General features: G+C 36.9%; 1 protein-coding gene across 3 annotated transcripts; it reads left to right on the top strand.

Moving 5' to 3' along the window:
* The first annotated feature begins 34 nt into the window (after positions 1-34).
* LOC123195559 (BTB/POZ domain-containing protein FBL11) lies at positions 35-27,636 on the top strand. Of its 3 annotated transcripts, none has more exons than XM_044609352.1 (19): positions 35-484; positions 602-652; positions 1,113-1,233; positions 1,363-1,504; positions 1,640-1,689; positions 1,767-1,855; positions 1,939-2,044; positions 5,446-5,482; positions 5,578-5,729; positions 9,839-10,373; positions 11,160-11,423; positions 12,664-12,809; positions 13,508-13,765; positions 15,312-15,552; positions 16,881-16,936; positions 19,039-19,119; positions 19,828-19,872; positions 19,977-20,045; positions 27,151-27,636. In XM_044609352.1, exons 1-19 carry the CDS (start codon positions 309-311, stop codon positions 27,325-27,327), a joined length of 2,796 nt encoding a protein of 931 aa, XP_044465287.1. In that variant the 5' UTR covers positions 35-308; the 3' UTR covers positions 27,328-27,636. The 3 variants fall into 3 exon arrangements, with proteins under 3 accessions (XP_044465287.1, XP_044465279.1, XP_044465295.1); XM_044609344.1 differs by having other exon boundaries at positions 13,418-13,765; XM_044609360.1 differs by lacking the exon at positions 11,160-11,423 and having other exon boundaries at positions 13,418-13,765.
* The last annotated feature ends 305 nt before the right edge of the window (positions 27,637-27,941 follow it).

Raw genomic sequence — 27,941 nt, 5'->3', positions numbered from 1 at the left:
TATATCATAATTATAAAAATAATATCTCAATACTTCAACCAAACCACCATCTAAGATAGTATAGCCATTTTAGTTTTCAACACTCGATTACGATACTTCTGTGTCAATGGAGTTTGATTTTAGACCGGAAAATATTAATTATACCATCAAGGGGTATAACAGTGTTTTTGAGCCATTACTTGAGCGGAATCTCTAAAATCAAAATAAAAAATCATTTTTTCTTTATTTTCTTGCACAGTCTGACCAACAAAACACGTCTTCTCGTTGAAACTTTCTCTAGTTTATGTTTGAGTGACCAAAAGTCGCTTATGGCTTCAAACTCAGATGATGATTTTGTCATTCTAGTATGTGCGAATCTTAATCCAATCGAAGTGGAAGTCGCCTACGATAGAGAAATTCTCATTTCAACCGAGGATATCCAAAGCTGGAATTTAGTTGCCATTCTCCGTTACCAAACCGTCAGAATCCAGGCTTATCGGAATAGGCCAGTCACTTTCACTTCTCATTTAGTTTTTTTAGAATTAGATGTTCAAGATTTATATATATTGATTATATTTTGGATATATTTATGGATTAAATTATTTTGTCTATGTGTTTGCAGGCTCACCGAACAATCTTCGTACTTTCATGGACTTCTTAGGGGAAGTTTTAGGTGAAGTTTGAGCTGCATTGATTAGATATCTAATTATGTATTGTTAATTTTCCTTGAAGGCTTTACTTCTATATAGAAAATTATTATAATTTATAGAATTTGCCAATCGGTTTGCTTTTATGGTTAATGATTTTTAAATTGTTTTACTCACAAAAAATAATGGAGTGAAAATGCATATTTGAAAGTACATTTGAAAATTCCAGGTAATATAAAATTGTTGGTTTAACAATTTCTATTTTTCATGCTTGCCTGAAATTGATTCTGTTAGCAAATGGCCGCTAAGATTGAAACAAGCTCGGTCTGATTTTCCAATCTTAGTTAGTTTTATGATTAGGCTTAAGATTTTTTTTCTTTTTCGTTTTGAAATTTAGATACCGATGGGGAACCTTGAATCTGTCAATTGTTGAGTTGTGTATGATTAGCTCATGGGTGCTTTCTGACTTGTATATAAATGTTGCAGTGAGTCAAGCTCAGACCATATTGTGGTCCAGTGGAACCTTGAAACGTTTTTGAATATTCTGAAGTTTATATATGGCTGCCCATTAAATGTTGCATCAAATAATTTTCTCCCTCTTTTTGAGGTAATTCTTAAATGTTATTATTAATCAAATTTCATGTCTTTTAGATTGTTGTTATAACTTTATATGACAAGGCCATTGTAAGTTCCCTTTTGCTTAATTTTCTATATAATTCAAATGTGACATCTCTAGGGTGCGCTTTATTTTGGAGTGGAGATGCTTCTAGACAAGTGTAGAGCTTGGTTTTCTGAGGTCTCTTTGTCCAAAAATTCTGGGCCACCACAGATACAGTGTGATGATTTGATTCATATGTGGAACTTTGGTTTAGAGAATGGTAAGAAGTATGAGACATTGGACATATATTTAAATTGATGAATGAAAAATGAAACACGATGCTACTGATGAGTATTCTCTTTGATTTTGAAATATCAATATCCACTCTAATTGATAAATTTGCTATATTTTGCAGCCAATGATTTTGTTCCTGAATTATGTGCAAGATATCTAGCAAGAAATTTTGTATGTAAATTGATTACATTTAGCTTTTGAGCAACCGCCATGTAATTCAGTTGACAATTAATAGTTTTACTTTGCAGATGTGGGCCATTTCTAATAGAGATTTTGTATATATTCCCTACAATTTGTTATTAATGTGTGTAAAGCATCCCTGTTTGACTGTTGACAGGTCTGTCAGCTATACTTTAAATAGCCACAAAGAACTTTATGATATACTATTGGAAATTCTGATGCCACACTAATCATTCACAGTGAGATGCATCTTTCTGATGCACTTTTAATTTGGCTTGATGCAAACATGGAGCAGATGGGTTGCTCAATCAGAACTAAAGAAAATTTAATTGGAATTCTGAAGGAGGTATGCTTTGTTTTTTTATGTTCTAGATTTGGATTTAGGACCTAAAATTAGTATTTTTCTGAGTGGGAAATGGGGTGGGGCTGGAAGGACAAGTAGAAGATTAACATGATCAAGAATTCTCTATTGAATTTATAGTTTATCCTTTCAAATAGTCAATATGAGATGTGTTGTTAGGTGTGACAAATATGAGAGACATCTAGTTTATTGTGGTGAACTTTTTGGTGATTTGTCAAATGTGGAAATGAAAGACAAGATATTGACCATTTGCATCCTCAAATAAACGCTCTCTTAATTTTCATTTATTAGGATCTTTTCCTGGGTAAACAAATCTGTGTAGATACTGAGTGGACTTAATGAATTTATGTAAGTTCATGTAATTGTTCCTTAGGAGACAAACAATTGGGGGACAACTAGGGGCACAGAAAAGAAAATGAAATATTGGCACATAAATGTGAGGACCACTTAAGGAAGAGGACCAAGTGGCTTAAGCGAGAAGAGAGAAAATGGAATAAAAAGGGAATTCTAGGCTAAGAAAGGGGGAGGATTGTTTTTTTGAAAATTTTGGGCTGCTGCAGTTGATAGAAGGAAAGTGTTGAGCCTTTTGAAAGGTATACAGTATTAGGAAGAGATTTCAACCTCTTGAAGTCAAAACTAGGAGTGTTTTACATTTTTGCCTTACTATTCTTTGTAAATTCAGTAACGTTCAATACATATCGCAACTCTTTTTTCCATTCCCTTGTTAATTACTTGATTTCCATTGTTTGAGTAATTGGATTATTGTTGAGTTATCTAGAAGAATTTGGTATTATAGCATGATGAGAATGCAGGCCAAGGTAGATTGGATAGGAAAGAATCTAGAATTTGTGAAGAGAAGGTTGGATGACGTAGACACAAAATCGAAAAATGTGAACATGAGAATGAAAAATTTGGAGGGCAATGTAGAGACAGTGAATGACTATCTTAAAGAGTTGAGAGAGATGATGATGAATATAGAGTTACTTGGTGGTTACCAAGGAAAGGCGTTGATGGAACAACTCCCATTGCAGGCGCAATCATTATAGGTGAGAGAGATGACACCCTCTATATCGATGAGATGAAACGAACGAATGATATCTGGAGAAACGACAATAAGAGAAGATGCTAGGGGATGGGAAACAATGATTGATGAAAATTGAGGGGAAGTTGACAATTTAGCCTATCATTGACTTGACTTGTCGATCTTCATCAATGACGACCCAATTGGATGGGTCTTGCGCACCAAATGTTATTTTTTGATTCATTGACTGATGGAACAACAGAGTCACGATAAGCGCCATCTATATAAAATTAGTGGTAGTCAACTGGTTGCAATGGTGAGAATCTCGATAGTTGTTTACCAACTAAATTGATTTAAAGCAGGACTTGATTCACCGATTTTGGTCGTCATAAGGTTGCACATCCTACGAAGAGTTGTTTGCACTTCGACATATTGACATGGTGGAATAGTTCAGATGCCACTTTGAGCTTCTTTTGGTGGCCATGGGAGAAATCTCATATGATATTCTACTTGGGGCATTTCTTAACATGCTAGAAGATGAAATATGGTCAAAAGTTAAGTTATTTGGTTCAAGGAATTTAATTGAAGTAATGGATAGAGCCCAAAGGGTTGAGAAGAAAAATTGGATCATTGAAAACCAACTGGGTTGAAGAATCAATAGGTACGACCCGGAATCAAACCCAACCAGTATAACTCAATATCCTAGGCTAACCGTTACTCACCCTTAATCTACCATCCAAGCCCAAATATTATTAACCTAGATCCAAATATCACCTACCACTCTAACCCGTATGACCGCACCCAATTACCATCACCCATTTAAGCCCAAATATGCACCTCTCAAACTCATTTTTAGAAAGCTCCAAACCACTTGATTTCATCCAATTGAACAATGTGATGAACTTGACCAGAACACTTATTAGCTCTAGCTGGTTAGTTTTAGGTGTACAAAGGGATGAGAATATTCGAAGGTTGCCGGAAGCCGAAAATTTAATTAAAATTGGAGAATGGATTATGTTTTCGGTGTGATGAAAAGTATGAGCCAAACCATCATTGTCAATTTCGACAATTGTGAGTGATGTTATTGTGCGAAGAAGACGAGGAAGGTTAAGGGGAATTTAGGCATACCAAAGACAAGGATTTAAAAATGCAGGCACATGATGGTGAGCTTAAAATATATTTTGTCAATTTTAAGTTGTTTTTATCCATTTTGGTTTGTTAAAAAGAAAGAGCATCATTCCAATTTTCCCACCAATAAGACAAAACTTATCTAATAGGGTTGGGTCATCTTAGGACCATATAATTGTGCCTAAGGAGAGAAGCAGTTGAGGGACAACTAGGGGCACAAAATTGCAAATAATGTATTGACACAAATTTGAGAAGACCACTTAGGGGAGAAGGCCACGTGGCTTAAAGTAGAAGAGAGAATATGGAATAAAATAGGAATTCTAGGCTAAGAAGGGGTGAGGATTGTTTCTAAAATTTTTGGGTAGCTTCTACTGATTTAAGTGAAGTATTCAGCCTCTTGAAATCTAGAGGATATGTGTGAGAGACTTCAGCCTCTTGAAAATGGGACTTGGGAGTTTTTTATATTTTGACCTTACTGTTCTTTGTAAATTCAGTAACATTCAATACATATTGCAACTTTTCCCTTCATTCCCTTGTCAATTACTTGATTTCCATTGGTTGAAGAATTGGATTATTGTTGAGTTACCTAACACTTTCCTTCTGCCTTATATTTGTGTGTTAATTTGACACCTTATCATAATGTGGCCACTGGATCTTTGAAATCCAGGTCATATTGGGCTGGCTTGAATTGAACCTGAAACCAACCAGAAAATATTGGTTTTCAGAATAAACCTGTTGCAATATTCTTATGGCTAAAACCTAACGTAACCTGTTAAGCTCGGGGTCTTTCTAGGTTTGGGTAATTATACCCAGGTCAAATGCCAAAATTTTTTTCTCCAAAGAAGGGCATTTTACTGTAGGAGTAACCGAATATTCAAAGCATGGGGGAAATATAATTTTCTGTGACTTGTATGATCAAAGTGTACTACATGTATGAAAAAAAAAAAGTTTCCTCAAATGACAATGTGTTGATCAATCTCACTCTTGCATGATAGATGGATAATAAATTTTTCACTTACTATTTTGCATGTTCTAATCAAATTTGTTGAGGCCATCATCTACCTCTCAAAATCAGAAAAGTTATGAATTGATTTTTCCCTTTAGTAGGCTTACCAACTCTAGCGTATCTAGGTAAGAAAATATGTTAACATAATGGCTCTTGGAATGTGAACCAATTTGTTAAAATTTATTTAGTCATGATTTTCTCAGTAAAATGCTTATTTGTTGTGTTTTACAGATTCGAAGAAGCATTCTGCCATTATGGTTTGCTGCAGGTGGGCTGGCTTCTAGATGTTTTCTTACAACAGTAAGCCCATTTTTTATTCATCAAATCTGATTATGCTTTTTGTTGTACTGGTTTTGATTTCAGGGAAAAGAAGGTCATGCTATTTCTCGAAGCTTGCAGATGAAAGTGTTGACTCAATTTTAAGACTAGTGAAAATTCCTCCTGCAGGCTTAGTCGATGCCTTAGGAGATGTGGACTTGAACCATCTTAGGATTCGGATAACAAAATACTCAGAGGTATTCACTTTGCTATTTTTGATGAGTCTTACAGGCCATAAAATGAATTTGCTTTCTATGGAGGGTCCATTTGAATGGGGTTTAGAGCAACCTATGGACTGGGGCCTGCATCAATTGCAATATAGGATGCTTTTCTGTCATATGCTATGCATACATAGGCGTTATTTTTTGAAACTTTGTTTTGCCAAATAGAGAAAATGAGGCTAAATTTTAAATGTTCCTTCCTATTTTTCTTTTTCAAACAGAGTTTATTTCCTTAGGTTCTTAATTATCTGTGGTAGAATTATGTCAAAGGTTGTTTTGACAAACACTTCAGGGGTACGTTGGCAACTCAAGTATTATTGCTTTGAGCAAAACTGTTACCATATTTTGTACTTTGAACTTTATTGGAGTGAATAGATATCAAAATTGTTGACCTAATCATATCCTAATCACATCTTCACAAAATCTTTATAACATTTCTCATAAAGTTGGTGAATAGATATTAATCATTCTTAACTTGCCTATAAATAAATCAAAACCTGGCTTTGACATAGCTTTAGTAAGGAAATCAACTTTTTGAGATTTTGAATTAGTGGAACAAGTTGATAGCTTCATTCTCAATCTTGTTCTTGATGAAATTGTTGTAGATTCTAACATGTTTCATCTGATGATACTTAACAAATTGTGAATAATACTGATGTTAGAATTGCTATCAATATATAACTTCATAGGGTCTGTCCCAAGTATATTTAAGTCCTTCATCAATCTTTCACATACTTCATGAGGAATAGCCCTGTTTGCTTCTAGCCACCACAAATTATTTTTTACTTCTTCATGTAACCAGGTTTCACCACAGTTTAATAAAATACCTGGTTGTGGACTTATTATCTTCAATTGAACCAACCCAATCTACATCTGCAAAGCTTTCAATTTCTCTTTGCTTGTTTTTCTGAAACAAGATTCCCTTGCTTGAAGTTCCTTTAAGGTATCTAAGAATTTGATTTGTTGCCTCTAATTGCTTCTTTGTGGGTGAGTGCATGAACTAACTTATCACACTCACACTAAAAGCAATGTTGGGCCTAGTGAGATATAGGTATATGAGTTTACCAACTGATTACTAGTATTATTCTTTATTCACCAGTGGATCATCTACAATAATTTTTTGTTTCTGATTTCTCTCTAGTAGTGTTTGTTTGGGTTTGCGGCCAATTTTTTCATTTTCTCACAATAAATTATGGGTATATTTTCTTTGAGTGATGAATTTACCTTCCTTGCCTCGAGCAGCCTCCCACCAAGGAAATCCAAAGGACTTCCAAGGTCTTTAACCTGGAATTTTGCCTTTAACTGTCCCTTTATATCTTCAATTTCTTGATTCTTATCACCAGTGAATACTATGTTGTTGACATACACAATTAGGATTGCCCTTTTTCCACTTTTAGCTTATTTCTTTAACAATGAGTGATTTGTTTGCCCTTGCTTGTATACAAAGCTTTTTAAGGTTGTACTTAACTAAGTAAACCATTCCCTTTCTGATTGTCTTAACCCATAGAGAGAATTCTTTAGTTTACAAACCTCTTTTCCTTGTTTGTTTCAAAACCTTGTGAAATTTTGATATATAATTCTTCACCAAGTTTCCTTTTAGAAATGGGATCTTGATGTCCATTTATGGAGTTCCCAATTAAGGTTGGCAACAAAAGATTATAGTACCTTTATTGAGTTCAGTTTGATCACTAGAGCAAAAGCCTTTTCATAATCAACACCATAGGTTAGTGTGTATTCTTAAGCGATTAATCTTGCCTTGTATCTCTTTATGTCTCCTTTTGACTTATACTTTACACTTTACATTGAATATCCACTTGCAACTGTTAGGATTGAGACACTTGTTTTTAATCTATAGGGTAGTTTTATTATAAATATGGTGTGTAGGTGTCAAAAGGAGAGGGGAGAAAAAAAATATATTAGGGTTTTATAATTTGACAACCAACCTTGGCTGATTCAGGGGGGTATCTGACATTTCGAATTGTCAGAAAATGGGAGGTCCTCGATTCCTCAAATTGTCTAGAATAAGAGGTTTGAACTGTTTGAATTGTTTGGTTTATCCTTATAACTCTCTTATCAATGAAAAATTTGTAATTATTATGTTTTTGCACTTTAATTTTTTGTTTTAGATAAATAAGGTTAGGTTTCTAACAAATAGTCTCAGAGCTGTAGATCGGATGGGATGATTGATCAATGGGCAGTAGATTGGTGGCAAAAGGTTGTTGGAAAGTTGAAAAGTAATAGTCGGAGGGGAGATTGGCGCAGTGGGCAAAAGGAAGACCCATGTCTGAAAATGAGAGTGGAAGGGAAAACAGCGATTGGAGATTTGAAAAGTCGTCGGAGTCGATGCCGAGAAATGGATGGAAAAAAAAAGAAGAAGAAAGAGAAGAAAAGGAAGCAACACAAATAGTGAAGAAGAAGAAGAGAAAAGACGAGGAGAAGAGAAGGGAAGAGAAGAAAGGAGGAGAGAAAAAAAAACTTTTAAAAATCAGGATGACAAAAGATAAGATAGTTGTAAGAAAAATTGGTTAAATGAAAAAGTTAGAAAAGGGGGTGTAACGGTAGGTGCCAGAATTTAAAAAAAAAAAGTCACAGAAAAATGAAAAGTAAAGAGGTGGGACCACAATGCAGAAAAAGTGGAGAAAACGCTGCATTTTGTAACTATTTTCAAAAACAATTTAAAAAAATAGTATAAAAAAATTCAAAAAAAATCCAACAAAAAAAATTCAGAAAAAAAAAGTTCAGGCCATGTGAAGAATCAAAAATTCACTCTTTTTCAGCTTGAGATTCAATATATCCTTTGAACAATTGCAATCAATTTCATAGAATAAGTCCATTTCTTGTCATCATTCAACCAAGGAATTGTAATAATCTATGGCTGATAAGTTTTCTTGGTTGGTGGTGTAGTTTTTTTTATTGGACTTCAAAGCATTGTTTTGACTTTTCTAGATTCAAGTAGATTTCTTGTATTGCATCCTATGTTTCCTTGGCTGTTTTGTAGAAGAGGTAAGTTTTGTCGATATTTGGCTTCATTGATTTTATCAACCAAGCCATAACAATGGAGTTTTCTTCATCCCATGATTTGTCGTTTGGTACGGTAGGAGTAGGCTTTGGAGTAGCACCAATAACATATCCTATTTTCTTTTGACCTTTACAAGAAGGATGGATTAGAACTTGATATGAATATTGGGAGAACCACACCTTAAAAGCAAATTGTTGAAATTGGAGAGCCCAAAACTATATAAACCTTGCATCATAAGCCCATACTTTTCTATGTGAGATCCAAATCTCATTTCTTGCACGTGGGTTCCTAACAAAATACCACTTTCTGTAGCCCTGGTGCCCACGGGGTTGGTTGTATGCTAATTCCTTGATAGCCCCAAGCAAACTATGCAATGCTGGCATCACCCACCCCATTACACGATTCAAATTGAGAGATGTGATTATCACTTTGATACAAAATTATTTGAATTTTGGGAGAATCATGTCTCAAAAGCAAGCTTTTGAGATAGGAGAGTCCAAAGTCATGTGATATAAAATCTAAGTTTCATACCTTGCACTTGGAATTCTAATAGAACAATTCCTTGAAATTAGTTCCATTAAGTTTGTGTTGGTCAATCTTCAATGAATGGGTGTCAATTGATGGTTGGATAAGAGGTATAGATGCTATGGGTGGAGTCAAAATTTTAGGGGTAGAAGATGGCTCTGTGGCAGATTCAGTTCCGGTCATGTTTCTGTTGAGCTTGTAGTTTGAAAAGAAAAATTCACTGGAAAATTGAACATTCCAACAGGATACACCAAGGGAATGTTGAAAAAGGCATTCTGAATTTCACTGAAAAGTAAACATTTTCTCTTAAATATATTTAAGGAGAAAGGATACTGATACTTTACTCCAATACTTGATGAAACTCTTTTGAGAGGGGGAGAGAGAAGGAAGGAACCAAACATGATGAAATGAAAGGCAATTAAAAGAGTGTTTCTATAAGTCATGCTGGTGAGTTGATATAGTTAGGGTAGTTAATTTCATCCTTGGCCTTTTGAAATAATTTTCTTGATGTTACAATTTGAATTTTTATTTCTCCTTGCAGAAAGTGAACCTTTCTAGTTGTCCTCAAATAACGGCAGACATTCTTCTCCTGTCCGTGCTTCATTATTCTCATGGCATGGACTCAACATTAAGGAAGACTATAAAGAAGTATTTGATAAGCCTCGAACATTTGGACAAAGATCATTGGAGGATATTTCCGTGCTTGCCACCAATTTTATCTTTCGAAGCAGTGCAGGAGGTTAATTTTTCCAAATGTCATAGGCTGCATCTTGAATCTGCCATTGAGTGCTTCTCCAGATCATTTCTGTCACTGAAAATAATAAAAGCAGCTTATCTTTTGAATATCAAGACAACCAATTTCATTAAATTGGTGCATAAGTGCCCTCTGGTTTCTGAAGTTGACTTGTCCGTTGATATATGTCCAATCATACCAACACAAGTATCCGTCCTTTCCTCAAATCTGGCTCTACCACTAGCATCAAATAAGCATTGCGATGTGACATCGTGCTATCATTCAGGACCATCACTCTCAAATATCACACATCTCACCATTGAGGGGCGAACTGACATATGTGGTAAGATATTTCTTTCCAAAGCTTTTATTGTACTTTGTAAAAGGTGTATATTTTTTGGTTGAGGCATTGGTCTCTTCACGGGAATCCGAGGCATCATGCATAATGTTATAATAAGGCTTAATGGATAATAGAAAATTTAGTCAGAAATGGTGATACTTTACTATTGCTATGTTTCTGACCTTCAGGGCCGTCACTGTCAGCCATCACATAAAACCATTGAGGGTTGAACTGACATATGTGGTCAGATACTTGTTTGTAGCGCCTTTACTTGACTAAGTAAAAGTAGTGCATTATTTTTCCAAAGCATGGTTTTCTTTGTGGAATCAGAGGCATCATGCATACAGTTTGAAATTGTCATAATAAAGCTTAATGGAGCATAGAAAATCTATTTGTAAACATTGATACTTTCCCTTGACCATGTTTCTGACCTGAACATCCTAATTAGCCAGTTCATTGTACTATTAGCTCTACTAAAGGATTTCCTTGAATGTAAGGATTTAACAGCAGTGCACCTTACGATTAATGTCCTGGATTTTTTGGTGGAATGGAACATATTCTTGCATGAACTACTTTGGTGAAATAGAATGATTTAGGGATTTAGATTTATTATTATACTTAACTACCCACTTTTCTGTACAATCTTTGATGGAAATGGAAGCTCCAATTTTGTGCAATTTTAAATACACTGCATATTTGCTTTTATATTACTTAGCTCTTGTTTACTCCTTGCATATAAGCTTGTTGAGGAACCATTCTACTAACTTTTTCATATAACTTTTTTGTCAGATTTGGATCTGGAGTTTATCTCAAAATACTGTGTTTCATTAGGTTACCTGAACATTAAAGGGTGTATCTCAGTAACAGATGTTGGCATATCAAATGTCATATGCAGGTGTATTGAACTTCATTCTATTGTAGTTTGTAATACTTCTTTTGGTATGAACTCAATTTTAGCTCTTTGCTCTGCTGCTCCTAAGTTTGGTAATGCTACTGGTCATTTTGGAAAGAGGGCATCTAATCTTCTAAAACTGCATATAGGTTGCTGCAAGGGTGAGTATTTCCTTATTGTCAGTTTCTCTATTTGACAAATTTGTTCAGATTGAATTTTTATTGTCTTTCAAAATTTTCTATGATTCAAAGCCTTGTGACAATATAGGAAGGCGAGGAGCAATTGCTTTCATGTCCTCTGATATTTTCCTTTAATAGTCAAGACACCTGATAGTTTTCATACTTGGGGATATGAGTGGCCATAAGAAAAAATAGCACTTTGGATTCACTAAAAAGACCTGAAAACTGTTAGGATCCTTGGTTAGAATCCTGGATTTTATCCTAGAATAGAATGATTTGATCCTAGAATAAAATCTTGATTTAAGGGATTTGGTTGAAGTCAACTTTCCTTATGTTATTTCTCTAATTTACTATTTTTTTCTAAGCTTTTTGTAATTTGCTGATTGTTGAACTTCTGGAATAATGGGGATGTTAATGCCCTTATTCCTATATATCGGATTCCTGTTGAATAAAAATATGAGAAGCTTGTACAAATTTCTTGTCTCCTGGTATCAGAGACAGGTTCTGCACTGGCCTGATTTTTTGTATTCCTTGTTTGAAACCAGACAGTTTAGTCCTTATGGAAACCAATGCCCAGACCACTTCTATAGTGGAATCTTTAACTGCTCCTCTTGTTTCTAATCCTACACCTAAACCCTTACCTTCCTCATTATCAACCGATTCCCTTTCTCTCCAAATCACTCAGTACAAACTCAATAGAACCAAATTTTGAGAATGATTCCAGTTTGTGTTGCTAGTAAGGGCAAGGTTGGTTTTCTCACAGGTGCTATACCTATGCATTCTCCTGCCTGGACAACTTTACCACTTGGGACGAAAGCTTTATTGTAACGACTTGGCTTATCAACTCCATACAGCAGGAGATTGGAAGAATGTATCTGTTTTTATAAAAATCTAATTTTTGTTATCCCGACTAATATTATCCTAATAATCAATAATATTCTAAATTTTATCCTAATCGTAACATTATCCTAATAATCAATAATATCTTAATTAATTATTATCTTAATCCTAACAATCTGTTTCTTTGACCACCTTGGCTGAGCAAGGCTCTTTCATAAGATTACTTGTCTTGTAAACTAGCCAAAGAGTTTGTGAAAAAGCTTTTGGAGTTGACTTGATGATTACTGCTCTTATGCATCTTGGCTATTAGAAATTGATTGCAGAGTGATAACAAGTAAAATGTAATTGAAACTAAATATTTGACCAATCAATTTTTATGCAGGTGTTGACAAAACATCTCTCATAGAGCTCATGAGTCAAACAACAATGCTGAAGAGTCTTTGCTTGAGTGGCACTGACCTTGTAGATGAAGCACTGTATAATTTCTCAGGGACTTCCTTGGAGATGCTTGATGTTTCTAATACTATGGTTAGTCATCAGATTTTTGGAACTTGGTGCCTCTTTACCTAAGAGACAAAGACACTGTCAATTGTGTGAAAAATTGCACCTTCTTTAATGTTTATTTATGAACCAGTTTGAGCCTTCAAAGAGCAATAATGTAGCGAATAATGGTCAATGAAATTTTTTTTTTCTCTTGGAATTTTTAATAAAGCTTTTATTATTTGCCTTGGCCTTGAAACAGGAGAAATCTTCTAAGTAGCTGTTCTGAACAGTTACATTTTAAGAGTTAACCAGGTTTCCATAGGATTTTTCTTTTTTTTAAATAGAGGATTCTTTGATTTGTTTCATGCTTGTATGTGTTGTGAAATATTGCTCTATTTTGCAGCAAATGTTCTCGCAATGTGTCAGTGATCTCTCTGATCATTTATGAATGATATTAGATAAGATAGTTTAAAATTTCAAAAGGATTTAACTGTGGGTTTAGATGAAGCTGTCTTTGTGTTCGACAGTATTAAGAAAATGAAAAGTACATATAGTGGAGTGTCCTTGTTATTGTCATCCCATCAAAGGTGTCTGCTGTGGTCGTAAATAATTTTTTTTTTCTAACAAATTAAATTGTGCTTGTGCAATTGCAGATATCTGGAGCTGCTTTAGCTCATATTATTCATGGAAATTCTGTTTTGAAGCATTTGCATGCGAGAGGATGTAATTATTTGTTTCAACAGGGAAGTTACATTGGAGGGACAGAATTTTCTTTCTCACATCCATGTAAGGAGCTATTTATTGAATTAGGCAGGACATGTAAATTAGAGGGTGTTGCTTTGGGATGGGGTTTCTCTAATATCTCGCTGGAAGTTTTGAAACCTGCAATTACTTTGCTTAAGTCAATGACTGTGGGTTTGGGTGGAACATTGGGTGAAGATGCATTGAGAGTGCTACCTACAACTTGTCCTATGCTAGAGTCAGTTATTCTTCATTTTCAGGTATTACTTATCAATAATGGAGACTTTCTGGGTAATGCCAATGTTATGCCCTGTGGCTTTTCTCATGTATATACACTATAGAAGGTTAAAATCTACCCTTCCTTCCAGTTTTGGATCACTGTTTAAAATTAGAAGTTTGTGAAATAATTATGCTCACCTTATAGATCTTTATAAATTTTAACTTTATATGCCAGCATATTGGAAGGTTGTTTGTTGCCATGGGAGATTGAGGAAAGCTAACTCTTATTTGTTAATTTAAAATTTATAGGAAAGAGTAAGTGATTTTATTCATTAACAAAAGAGAGAAATACACTAGTGGATCAGGTAACTGTTGAAGAAATAAATTCTTATTGAAACAATTTGATATATGTAGATATCTCTGTGAGATTGCTTATTGTGGGAAACTTCTAGTATATTTTGAAGCTACAAAATATCATGCCTTTTTGTTTCTCATATGATATACTTGGTTGAGTTAGACAAAAATTTAATCCTTTAATATAGTGTAGAACCCACACTAAGCAACTAATAAACATGAAGTGCTACATAGTTTTACCCATATGTTATTGACAACATAGATGGTGCCAGAATTTCGATACTGAGGGTTAAATTTATAACTATAATAGAACGAAGACTTTTTCAGTAACAAGGACTAAATATTGGTATTCATTTATAATGTTTTTGTAACTAATTGTTCTTGACAGGTGTCCATATATTGAAAAAAATTATTATTAATCATCAATACCATTAAATACATTTTTATATTTTATAGATACACTACCTGTCAAAATAGGTTGGGGTTCAATTGGTATAAGTTGTGACAATATTTAGTGTTCAGAGGGTCAATTCTGGGTCCATTTGTCAACAGGTGGAGCTGGTAGTCCTTCCCATGCTCACATTATTTTTCAGGAGATGCTTCAAGTGGTAGGGTGATTCCAGCAGTCATGAGTCACAAATCTCCCCATAGCTCTGATTTGAGTTGTGAACCTGTTAACCCATTTTAACGCCACTTGTTAGGAAATGTTAGCCAAATTCTGAAAGGTTGAGATGTGAGGGAGAGGCAAAATTTAATCTTTTATGTATACTGCAATGCTTACACAATTGGTGAGCATATATGAGGTGTTTATGGCCTCATATAACATTGATAGGGGAGTTGGTTTGTCCTCTCTGTGCTATCTAATATTTCAAGGTTAGCTTTGAGTAATTGATGCTGCTAGCTCTCATCAGCTGGCAATAAGTTGCCTTTTGACATCTCACATATTTATTGAGATGAGAGATGAGTCACTATTTTGACTTTTGTTATTTGTTTTAGATTCCATTTTCATGTTTTCTAAATCCTAAGAGACAAAGAAATTATAAAAACATGTAACAGTTGGAATAGCAAATAAAATGTGGAACATGGATTCATTTTTTTCGTGACACTGTTTAAAGGTGACCTCTGCAGTTCCTGTATGTATATACCATTTTCTGTTAGATGTTGTTTACTATCACATTATTTAGTCATTCAAAGTTAATGTGTTGAGTTTAATAATTTCTGCTCTCTTTATAGGTGATATCTGACTCTATCATGGATAGAATCATGACATTGTGGCAGTTGCGAACTTTGGCTTTGTGCTATTGTCTTGGTGAAATATCCATATCAAGCTTCAGGTTTTCTCTGCCAAATCTGAGAAAATTGAAGCTTGAACGTGTAACTCCTTGGATGACCAATGATGATTTGGTTATTTTAACACAAAACTGTGCAAACTTGATTGAGCTTTCATTGCTAGGATGTACTCTTCTTAATGCAGGTCAGTAATAATTATTGATAGAGCATCCCATCCATGGTTGTACATATGTTTTCTTCCCTTTTAAATTTTGACTGAATTCCTGAGATAGTTTGAAGATAAAAAGCAGATTGTGATCCTTTATTGAAGGCTTCATTCCCCTGCTTATAAACCGTTACTTTTATTCTATTTCTCTGCTGGTAGGAACTTACAGCAATTACTGGAAAAAAATTGGTCTCTTTCACAAAACCAATTGGGTCAAGTTGGCTGCTGGATATTGAAGCATTTGGCCCTTTCCTTGGGTGGAAATTTTAGAGGTCTAGGTTTTGGAACCTGGCAGTGGGAAAAATAGAGAAATGATTGGAAAGTTGGAAGAGGACCATTCTTTATGTAGGGCGTAGACTAACTCTATTTCCATCAGTGTTGCCTAGTCTACTCACATACAACTTACTGTTCATCAGTTAAAAATTTTCGTTCAGATGATTTCTTATTTGTAGTAGTTTTTAATTTTCCTAATCTAGTTTTTTATTTAAAGAGGATTTGGTTAGGTTGCTTTTTTCGTAATTTATGTTCTTTTTTTTATTTGGTTTGATCTCTCTTAGTATATATGACCTAGATTTCAGTTTGTGGTAGGCTTGATTGAATTGAAGATTGAAATCCGAGTTTCTCTTCCAAATCTCTTTTTCTCTCGACTTTTCTGATTTTCATGTTTCTAATTCTTCTAAATTTCCCTCATTTAATTTTCCTCTCTTATTTCAACCCTATTGGTCCACCAATTTCTATTATAACCCAACTTCATTCACATTTATATACACTTACAAACACTAAAATGACTTCTGAATACTTCTTGCCAACACTAAAGTTGTGCTGAAAGAACCTTTCTTAAAAAAAACTAAAACCTTCAAAGATGAAAACCCAAGAATTTGTGCAGTTCCAAGTGTCTTTGGCTCCCCCACTTTCAAGTATTATGCACTTCCACTAGTGCGTTGTTTTGACAACCATTAGCTTTGTAGAGTCTGACATATTGTTTATTATCAATCTCATTCTCACCACCGTGAATTTCTGGCTCTTGTGTGTATTGGGATCTCTGGTTCTCTTGTGTTACTCTGCTCTTTGAAAAGTTTTGTTTGTTCTGTGGTGGTAGAGAAATTTCAGTGTTGTGGAACTGTGAGACATCACCTATATTGTGGGTTATATATCTGGCAAGAAATAGAAGGATTTTTATGTATGCTAGGGATGACAATGAATTTTTATGATGAAGCTCTATTTTTCTTTCGTAGCTGTGAATTGATGCTAATATTCAGAAGGGACTTTTTTTTTTATTGTTCCTTATTGTCATGTCTGCTTTGCAGATTCTCAACTGATTATCTTACAGGGATGGCCGGGATTGACTTCTATCCATCTAGAGGTTTGTCATTTTCAGTTCTGTCTTCTCATTTCTCCAGGTAAAAATATTCTAAGCATGACCTAAAAGGCTTTGAGACATAAATAATCAGTTAATGAGGTAGGCATTATTTATTTTAGTTGTGATAGTGTAGAACCCAACATTAAATTGATTAAGTTATTAAATTAGGACACCAAATTCTGAGCAATGGAATGATCCAATGGATATTGACTAACTATAATAGTATATATACATGTATTCTGTGCACATATTTAGTAATCAAATTTTTAAACAATTGTAAAAAGATAAATAAACAATAAAAATGACAAAACTAGCTCACATTTTATGCGCAGAAGAAACAAACTTGTAGCATACTTTTAATATTTAATAAGAATTTTTATCAAAAGATGTCTCCTCAAAGGCTCACACTTGCCCTTACATAGGCAAAGGGCCAAACTAAAAGACAGGAATTCACATGTAACAAAATAAAAGATAAGAATCTTGACAAGGTTGCACCAAACCCAAGACTTTTCTGGATAAATTTCAAACTAGGACTCTCACGTCCTCAATATTGGTTGAGTCGAACTGATCCCAAATATTTTGACTGACATAGAGAAAGATAATCATGGACTTTGAGCCACTGGGCCATAAGGATCACTATCAGGATCTCACCCATGACCATTTAAAGAGGGGTGCATTTCATCCAAATGGAGTGAGAGAATTCTTGACTTATTTTCATCTTGAGAAAGCCCATTCCTCTTTTCTTTGATGATGGGTGTGATGTCAAACATCATTGAATCAGTTTTCTTATCTTCCTCTCTTTCACATTGGTCTTTTTGCCCTAATTTCGGCTTTAAGGTTGAACCATCAAACTTGGCCACCAAGGAACTTTGATTGCTCTAAAAAGCTTAAAAACAATTAGAGTAACTAGAACTTGTTCATCAACTTCATACTCCCAGTTAATTATCTAGGGAATGTTATAAAAGTTGAAGAATTGAATGATAACTTCATCCTTAGTCGGTATCACTTGTCTGTTAAAGGTTACATAAATTTTGAAACAAAGGCTTGACTTCTTGAGAAAGATTTCTTTTGTGGCTCTCCAAAGAAAGCACTATTGCTCAAACAAATCTAGGAACTCATTATTATGAGTTATTAAATAAAATATGTAAAACCAACAGTGAGAGAGTTTTGAAATTTTATAAAATCTAGGAACTCCCATACCTGCTGTAATCAATAATATTCTATCGATACTGTAATATCTATGATTGTGTGCAGGCATGAGAGTATGTTCTTATGTATCATAATTCAAAACTCTCTCTCATTTGGTTTGTCAGATTTAATTTAATAAATCATAACAATGAGTTCTTAAACTGGTTTAAGGAGTGGTTCTTTATTTGGGGAGCCTTAGAAGAAATTCTTCTTCTAGAATTTCTACCTTTGATTGAGAATTTTGGAACCTTAATGACCAAATAATACAGACCAAGGATGAAGCTGTTGTACAATACTTCGCCTTTTGATAGCATTCATTGGGTTATTAAATGGGAATATGAAGCTCATGCAAATGTTCCATTACTTCAATTGTTTCTTAGCTAATCAGAGCAATTGAAGTTGGTGGTCATTAAAGTTGGGTAGAAAGACCGTTTTGAAAGCAAGGAAGATAAGAAAACTAATATAATGATAATTGATTTCTTTTCCATCATCAAAGGAGGAGCTGACTTTCTCAAGAAGAAATTAAGTCTAGAAGTAATTGAGAATTTCCTTTCAATCATCTCTGGTTCCTTAATCAAATACTGTCTTTAATCTTTATTAACCAATTGTTATTTTCGGCCAGATTTCAAGTTGCAACACATAAAATATTGAAGAAGCCTTGGTTTTTTTGGGGTTAGTGTAGTTGATGGTCATTTGCTTGATCTTGATTCTCATTGCATTGGCCTTATGGATGACTTTCATTTAAGTGAGTTTTGTGACTTTCATTTAAGTGAGTTTTGTAAGGTATATGTTATCTATACCACACAAGAGTTTGCTCATCTTTTAACAAACACGTTTAACTAAACTGACAATTAGTTACCATTCTTATTCTTTAAGTGCTCGTATTTGTTTCCATATGTGATTGTTTTGTTTTGCAGGAATGTGGTGATATTACTGTAGATGGGGTTTCTTCTCTTATCAATTGCATAGCTCTTGAAGATCTCTTACTACGTCATAATGTGAGTCTTCGATTACTGCTTTCTTTTGCGTTTTGCATGCATTTTTTTAATTCAACATCAGTTGAATGAACTTATTAGCATACTGCCAGAACAATGGAAGACTGTACACAGATGTTTTGAATATCTAGTAATTGCTTTTTAGGGACTAGCTAGCGCTACAGTGGAAGCCTGATATTTATGACCTTGTGGTCTATGTTCAGGAGTACAATCAAATATACTATCCAAATCAAATCAAATGTCGTCCGAATTAAATATATATCATTAATTATATTATTATTATTTATCTAATCCTAACAAAGGTCCATGCAGAATGCGAAGAACATAGTTTGGTTTGTTTGTGATTGGCTTCTTTTAGGCAGGACTAGATTCAACTGAGTTAAAAATGCATTGTGTCATTTATGCTTCTGCGGTTTAAACCCATCACATCTTTTGCTATCTTTTTTTTTTTTTTCATCTTTGTATCATTTCTTTAAAAGAAATTAAAATTCAGTTTCCAGAGAGACATTTAGCGTATATGTTACTCATAAATTACAATAAATTATCCTAAATGGTATAATGTTCAAATAATTCTCAGTTGGTTTCATGATCTCAGTTGTTGCACTCTGTTCTTTATAGGGAAAACTACAATTCATTATTTGATGCTTAATGAATTTGGATATAATCTATCATTTTGAGGTTTTAACACCAGTAGTTCACCTGAACATACAGGGCCCAGGTGTACCGAGAAACTTCATTCTTGATGCTGCTAAAAAGGTAGGCACATGTGTCCAATGTTAATTGCTCATTTATGTTTTTCTCTCTTGAAACAATTTTCACTTACCATTAAAAATTGATCGTGCCTTTTATAATGACCGCAGATGCCAATGCTCCGGAAAATTTCATTAGATTTGTGTGATGCGAGAGATGGTGATTATGACATTCCAGATGTAAGTTGCAAAAGGATTATTTTCTTTTATGCTTCACATATTGCTCAAGTCTATTGGCAGGAAATTAGATATTGTTCCTATACAATCATGTATGCTCCCTCGGTAATTTGACTCCAATTTACACTTAAAACAAATATATGCATGATCAAGATATTTTCCAACTGAATATAATGTAACCATCAGAGGTTGGGAAAATTTTTTGTCAACAGTAAAGAATTGGAGGTAACAATTTTATGGCATCAAATCGGTTTATGTTCTTTCCCCTGTCTTATCTTAGTTGAGTTTTAGTTATACCCTTCAGCCAGAATGAGACTTGAGGCTAACTGATACGAATCTTAGGAGAACCACACCTCAAAAGCTAGCTATTGAGATGGGAGAGCCCAAGGCCATATAAACCCCACATTAGTTGCCCATACTTTCCAATGTGGGATCCAAGTCCCATACCTTGCATTTAGGATCGTAACATACCACCACGCTCCGCAGTCCCGGCGCCCACGCGGGCTGGCTGTGCGCTAGCTCCCTGCTAGCCCCGGGCGAACACTGCAATGCCGGCGTCACCACCCGCGCCGCACGATTGCAACTGGGAGACATGGTGATGGCTCTGATACCAAATTGTTACGTACCTGGTGATCTCAGAGGCGCTAATCCACGTGGACTTCCTCTCCGATCAATCTTGCCTGGACGGTTGCGGTATTTCGCCTACAGACGGTTCCAGTCTTAGCCAGAACCCTCAACAAACAAGTTGTAGCACTAATGTAATGTGAAATTGCATGTGATGTAGAGAAACAAATAAAGAAAGTAAATATTGTATTGTTTCTTCTGGAATTGATTATAAAATAACATTCAGTCTTCTATTGATGTTCCATCGCAAAGTTAATACAACGAAAGTAAGAAATTGCAAAAGACGATACAATCGGGATCACAAAACCACAGATAAAAAACAAATAACTTTCCAGCCCTCTGGAGCTGGCCCTCCCTCTGATTCTTCTTACACTTCTCTCCTGTTTCCTCCTTCTTTTCTCCCTTATATCTTTTCTTCATAAATGCTTCTCCAATCTTGCACTGCCATCTCAGCTCCTAGTGTGTTGTTGGTCCCCTCTGTTAACCGTTTCTGCATTATACCTTTTCTGGGCGAATGATATTCTGTTGTCTCCTCTTTTTCTTGCCTTCTTCCATCTGTCCCTTTCAGCATGCTGCCAGTTGTCTCCTCATGAGGTCCTTTCCTGCTTTTCTTCCTTCTCACATATATTTTAACTCTAACATTGCCCCGCCCATCCAGAGGCACCTTGTCCTCAAGGTGTAATTGCGGAAAAATTCGTTGGAGATTTGAATATAGTTCCCAAGTGCATTCAAATTCAGGTAATTCTTTCCACTTAACCAGCAATTCCAGCTCACCCTGAGCTGAATAACGGTATTGCAATACCTTCTCTGGTTGTGCTATCAGTTCACCTTCCTCACTTAAACAAGCTGGTAATGGTTGGCTCTTCAAAGATGTCCCTAATTGCCTCTTAAGTTGGGACACATGAAAAACAGGATGGATCTTGGCTGTCTCTGGGAGTTGCAACTTATATGCCACCTGTCCAACTTTATCAATCACTTTATATGGGCCGTAGAATCTGGGGCTCAACTTCTCATTTGGGCGTGACGCCAATGAGCGACGGCGATATGGTTGAAGCTTGAGGAAAACTTCATCACCAATTTCGAATGAAACCTCTCTTCGATGTCTGTTGGCCTGCTGCTTCATCCGCTCCTGTGCTTTTTGCAAGTTGATCTTTAAGTCATCTAAAATTATGTTGCGTTCTCTAATCATTTGGTTCACCCCCTCCACTTTGGAACCTTCATCGACCCATCGAAGGAGTGGTGGTGGGTCACGTCCATAAACCGCTTTGAAAGGTGTCATGCCCATTGCGCTGTGGAAGGAAGTGTTGTACCAATATTCTGCCCAAGCCATCCATTCCGGCCACTTCTTCGGTTGTCCGCTGCAAAAACAACGAAGGTACGTTTCTAGACTTCGATTGACGACCTCCGTTTGTCCATCCGTTTGGGGGTGGTATGCTGACCCCCATTTGAGATACGTACCTGCAGCTTTGAAGATTTCTTTCCAGAAGTTACTCATAAAAATGCTATCCCGATCCGTTACAATAGAATTTGGAAACCCATGAAGGCGGACTATTTCTTTAATAAAAACTTCAGCAACTTCTTTGGCCGTAAAAGGACGTCGTAACATTAAGAAATGCCCAAATTTGGAAAGTCTATCAATAATCACTAGGATGGTGTCGACCCCTTTCACCTTTGGCAACCCCGTGATGAAATCCATAGATAATTCTTCCCATATTTGAGTTGGAATTGGCAGGGGTTGAAGAAGTCCTGCAGGTGACATGGCTTCATATTTCATTCGTTGGCACACTTCGCATTCAGCCACGAATTTTTTAATATCCTTGAGCATTCCCTCCCAATGAAAAATGGCTGCTATTCTTTTATAGGTTCTGATGAACCCTGAATGGCCACCTTGTGGAGTTGAGTGAAATTCTTTAAGAAACAATGGGATGAATGAGGATTCTCGGGGAATTACCAGCCTTCCCTTGTATAGTAATCTTCCTCTTTGCAAAGAATAATGTTGATGCCCAGTGGGATTACATATTACTTCCTGTATTAACTCCTGTAATTTTTTACTATGTTCGATCTCCTTCTGTAGGCTTTCTTCCTCTATGATTTTTGGCACAGAGATCGACCGAATTTCCTCAACAAATCTGGGATTTCTTGATAATGCATCCGCTGCCTTATTCTCACACCCCGGTCGATATACGATTTCGAAATCAAATCTTAACATTTTAACCAACCATTTTTGTTGATCATGTCCTGTAAGTCGTTGCTCGGTGAGGAATTTTAAACTTTTTTGATCTGTTCGGACTTTAAAATGCCTTCCTAAAAGGTAGTGGCGCCACTTTTGGAAGGCTAGGACTATAGCCATTAATTCCCTTTCGTACACCGATCTGCCCCGATTTCTAATTGACAAAGCTTTACTAAGGAACGCAATTGGTCGCCCCCCTTGCATCAAGACTGCTCCAACCCCGGTGCCTGATGCGTCCGTCTCTACGATGAATTCTTTAGTGAAGTCTGGCATAGCCAATACAGGTACTGTAACCATTGCTGTTTTGAGAGTCTCAAAGGCTTTTTGTGCCTCTGCATTCCAACAGAAAGAATTTTTCTTCAAAAGATTTGTCAATGGTTCAGCAATTTTACCATAGTCCTTAACGAATCGACGGTAGTACCCTGTCAACCCCAAAAACCCTCGAAGATCTCTAATGTCTCGTGGTTGCGGCCATCTTTCCATGTCCCTAATTTTTTTTGGATCTGCCTCCACTCCTTTCTGTGATACTATATGACCCAAATACTCCACTCTATCTTGTCCGAAACTGCACTTTTTCTTATTAACCAGTAATTGATGGTCTCTGAGCAAACTTAATACCACCCGAAGATGTTGCAGATGGTCTTCGACTCCCTTACTGTATACCAAAATGTCATCAAAAAATACGAGGACAAACCTTCTCAAATACGGCCTGAAAATCTCATTCATTATTCCTTGAAAAGTGGCGGGTGCATTCGTTAATCCGAAGGGCATAACTAGAAACTCATAGTGTCCGTCATGCGTTCGAAATGCGGTCTTTTCGATGTCCTCCTCCCTTACACGAACCTGATGGTATCCCGATTTGAGATCAATTTTACTGAACGTTACAGCGCCTGTTAATTCGTCTAGAAGTTCGTCGATAGTAGGCATCGGAAATTTATCAGGGATAGTAACTTTGTTTAATGCCCTATAGTCGACACAAAATCTCCACCCACCGTCTTTTTTTCGAACCAAAATGATGGGGCTTGCGAAAGGGCTAGTGCTTGGTCGGATCACCCCTGCAGAGAGCATTTCCTGCACAATCTTCTCAATCTCATTCTTCTGGTAATAAGGGTACCTATAAGGTCTTAAATTAGGTGGCTGTGCCCCACTAACTAGTCGGATGGCATGGTCACAATTTCTCTTTGGCGGCAGTCCTCGAGGTTCCCCAAAAATGTCCCTGAATTCTATTAGCAGTTCACCAATTTCAGGGTGCTCTGTCCCCTGTCCATATAAATTTTCCTCAGATGGCTTCAGCTCCACTAAGTAGCCTTCTTTTTCTTCATCAATGGCTTTAGTGAGTGATCGAAATGAAACCTCCAAACATTTCAACGACCAGTCTCCCTTCAATTCAACCCTTTTCCCTTCCCATGTAAACTTCATAGTTTGTTGCTTCCAGTTGGCCTTTACTTCCCCTAGTCGACTTAGCCAATCTACTCCCAAAATTACATCAACCCCTCCAAGGTGGAACGGAAGGAAATCTTGTTGAGTAGAGTGCCCTTGTATTAATAAAGTCAGCCCATCACATCTTCCTAATCCTTTCACTCTTCGACTGTCTCCCAACACCACAGCAAACTTAGTTGCTTTTACAGGAAGTTTCAATTCCTCCACGATTCTTTTTGCCACAAAGTTATGAGTTGCTCCGCTGTCAATTAAAACTACCACCTTTCTGCCTTCTAATTCCCCCATCATCTTCATCGTTTTGGGCAAATCCAAACCCACCACTGAACTCACGTTCAAATTGGTCTCCATCTCTTGCTCTTCGACCACAGTATCTTCCTCTTCTCCTCTTGCTTCTTCCTCCGTTTCATCCTCATCGGCGAGCATTATTCGAAGCTGTCGAAATCGACATCTATGCCCAGGCACGTATCGTTCATCACATCGAAAGCATAGACCCTTTTCCACCTTTGCACGAAATTCTTCATCTGTGAGTCGTCGAAAATTTCCCTCTCTTCTTGGAAATGTCGTCGAAGCCCCCGAAGTCGCTGGAGCTCTGTGGGATGGGTTTACTGTAGTTTGCAGGGGAGTGTGAGGTGTTCTGCTGGTGGATGGCACATGGGAATTATTTGTGTGAGAATATGGGCCAGGTGGGTTTCCAGCTGGGTAATGTAATGTTCGGGTGTGTGTTAGGTTTGGGTTGTTCACTGAGTTGGCTGTTATGGAGGAGCTGGGTCTAGTGTTTGGGTGGGATCCAGATGGGCTGGACACGAAAGATATTGGGCTGGTTTGGTGGTGTGAAAAGTATCTGGTTGGGTTGGGTTGGTTCTGATTTCTCGGGTGGGTTCTCCCTTGTCGGATGACATACTTCTCGTCGATAATGACATTCTTCTTCTCAACTTGTTGTGCACGTTCCATCATGTCTTCCAGTGAGCGCGGATGAAATAGTTTTATCTCCGATCGAATCTCTTCGGTCAATCCGTTCATAAAAATCACCTGCTGTTTTTCTTCTGATAGCCCATCGACAGCCGCTGAAAGCAACTCGAATCGGCAGCGATACTCCTTCACTGAATGTATCTGTCGCAGAGAGAAGAGCTCCTCCTCTGGTGTTCGATCGTCAGGTGGTGGGAAACGACGTAGCACCTCGCTCTTAAACTCTTCCCACCCTTCAAATAACTGTCGTTTCTCCCTCCATTGTAACCAGTGGAGTGCGTCCCCTTCCATACAAACTCCCGCTGCCGTTAGCCTTTCTCTTTCTGTTAAGTGATTGACCTGAAAATACCGTTCCACCCTCGCCAACCAATCCAATGCCCCCTCTCCCTCGAACAGCGGCAAGTCTAGTCGACGGTACTGTAAATCTCTTCGGCTCTCCCCTATTCTCTCATCCCTTGATTCTCTGTGTGCTCCCCTTCCCCCTTCCTCCACCTCTTCAGTTCTCTCAGGTGGTGGTATGGATGGTTCTCTCCCTGGCGGTGAGTATGAAGGTGAAGGTTCCTGTTGCATTGGAGCCTTGCCTTTGTCCCCTCCCTCTTTGCCCAACGTGGCCTCTCTTAAATCTCTCAAGTATCCCTTAATCGCCTCCATATCTGAGCCTAGGTGGCCCATTCTGGAGTTCAACTCCCCCATCTGCGCCCTCATCTCATCCATCCCTTCTTTCATGGTGGTCACCTCTGTTTCTAACGTTTCAACCCGACTATCCATTCTCGTCATGTCCTGCTCTGATACCAAATGATACGAATCTTAGGAGAACCACACCTCAAAAGCTAGCTATTGAGATGGGAGAGCCCAAGGCCATATAAACCCCACATTAGTTGCCCATACTTTCCAATGTGGGATCCAAGTCCCATACCTTGCATTTAGGATCGTAACATACCACCACGCTCCGCAGTCCCGGCGCCCACGCGGGCTGGCTGTGCGCTAGCTCCCTGCTAGCCCCGGGCGAACACTGCAATGCCGGCGTCACCACCCGCGCCGCACGATTGCAACTGGGAGACATGGTGATGGCTCTGATACCAAATTGTTACGTACCTGGTGATCTCAGAGGCGCTAATCCACGTGGACTTCCTCTCCGATCAATCTTGCCTGGACGGTTGCGGTATTTCGCCTACAGACGGTTCCAGTCTTAGCCAGAACCCTCAACAAACAAGTTGTAGCACTAATGTAATGTGAAATTGCATGTGATGTAGAGAAACAAATAAAGAAAGTAAATATTGTATTGTTTCTTCTGGAATTGATTATAAAATAACATTCAGTCTTCTATTGATGTTCCATCGCAAAGTTAATACAACGAAAGTAAGAAATTGCAAAAGACGATACAATCGGGATCACAAAACCACAGATAAAAAACAAATAACTTTCCAGCCCTCTGGAGCTGGCCCTCCCTCTGATTCTTCTTACACTTCTCTCCTGTTTCCTCCTTCTTTTCTCCCTTATATCTTTTCTTCATAAATGCTTCTCCAATCTTGCACTGCCATCTCAGCTCCTAGTGTGTTGTTGGTCCCCTCTGTTAACCGTTTCTGCATTATACCTTTTCTGGGCGAATGATATTCTGTTGTCTCCTCTTTTTCTTGCCTTCTTCCATCTGTCCCTTTCAGCATGCTGCCAGTTGTCTCCTCATGAGGTCCTTTCCTGCTTTTCTTCCTTCTCACATATATTTTAACTCTAACACTAACAGTGTCCACTTTTGTGTACAATATAGAGTTGAGACTTGAGCCTCGTTCCCTATGTTTTCTTTCAGCATTGCATTAGATTTGTATTCTAACTTTCAAAAACCTGTTACAGTATGGTGACAGGTACTTCTTAAGCAGTGTGAAGTTGGCAAGATGTAAGCGGCAAAGATCATGTTTAGACCTTAATTTGTCAGGGGCTTGTGGACGGGCAGTGCACAAGGAGTCATTAGTTCTAGTTTGGAACAGCAATAATCTCATAAGAACTGTGGTGAAAGAAAGACTAGCATAAATTGGTCCATCCAAATATTCTACAAAGCCCCAAAGGCTGTGTACAGAATTGAATTTCGGAGTACTTAAATACAGGGGTTGTTAACAGGAGTTGTTGTGATTAGATGTTGGAATAGAGGCAAACCAGAGAAATTGGAGTTGTTAATGTTTGATCTGGGTCGAAGACTAAGGGCTGGCAGTTTTTGTTTGAAGATGTATGCATGGTTTTCTTGCATGTAGGATGGAGAGCTCTGTATTGTTTTGCCGAGTGAATTTTGCTTTTGCTACTGAACCATCAATTACCTAATCATATCATAAGGTTGTCGCAAAATTAGCGAGTTTAAAAGTGATTGTTTCCTGTGGTGTGGAGCTCCTTCCCATGGAAACATTGCCAAATAGAAAGTAAAACAAAGATACTCTTCTTCTTCCAATTGAAGTTGCTAAAAGAAACAGAAGTTTCAGGGATGAAATTAATTCTAACTAAGATGGGTCACTTATTTGAAATTAATCAGGAATATCTTGGGATAAAGTTTAAAAAAAAAAAAGTTTAATTATTAAATATTAAAAGAAAACATAAAAAATAAAACAGTTTAAATACAAAGAGAAAAATAAAATATAAAATTAAAACAATAACAC

Source organism: Mangifera indica, chromosome 1 (assembly GCF_011075055.1).
Source record: "Mangifera indica cultivar Alphonso chromosome 1, CATAS_Mindica_2.1, whole genome shotgun sequence".
Classification (NCBI taxonomy): domain Eukaryota; kingdom Viridiplantae; phylum Streptophyta; class Magnoliopsida; order Sapindales; family Anacardiaceae; genus Mangifera; species Mangifera indica.
Note: the sequence above shows the minus strand (reverse complement) of the source record. Positions and strands in the feature narration are given on the sequence as shown.

Coding starts and splice junctions, on each gene's coding strand:
- LOC123195559 (XM_044609344.1), top strand. CDS start 309: ATGGCTTCAAACTCAGATGATGATTTTGTCATTCTAGTATGTGCGAAT. Junction 1,234..1,362: donor ATTTTCTCCCTCTTTTTGAG/GTAATTCTTAAA, acceptor TGACATCTCTAG/GGTGCGCTTTATTTTGGAGT. Junction 15,553..16,880: donor ATGTACTCTTCTTAATGCAG/GTCAGTAATAAT, acceptor TCTGCTTTGCAG/ATTCTCAACTGATTATCTTA.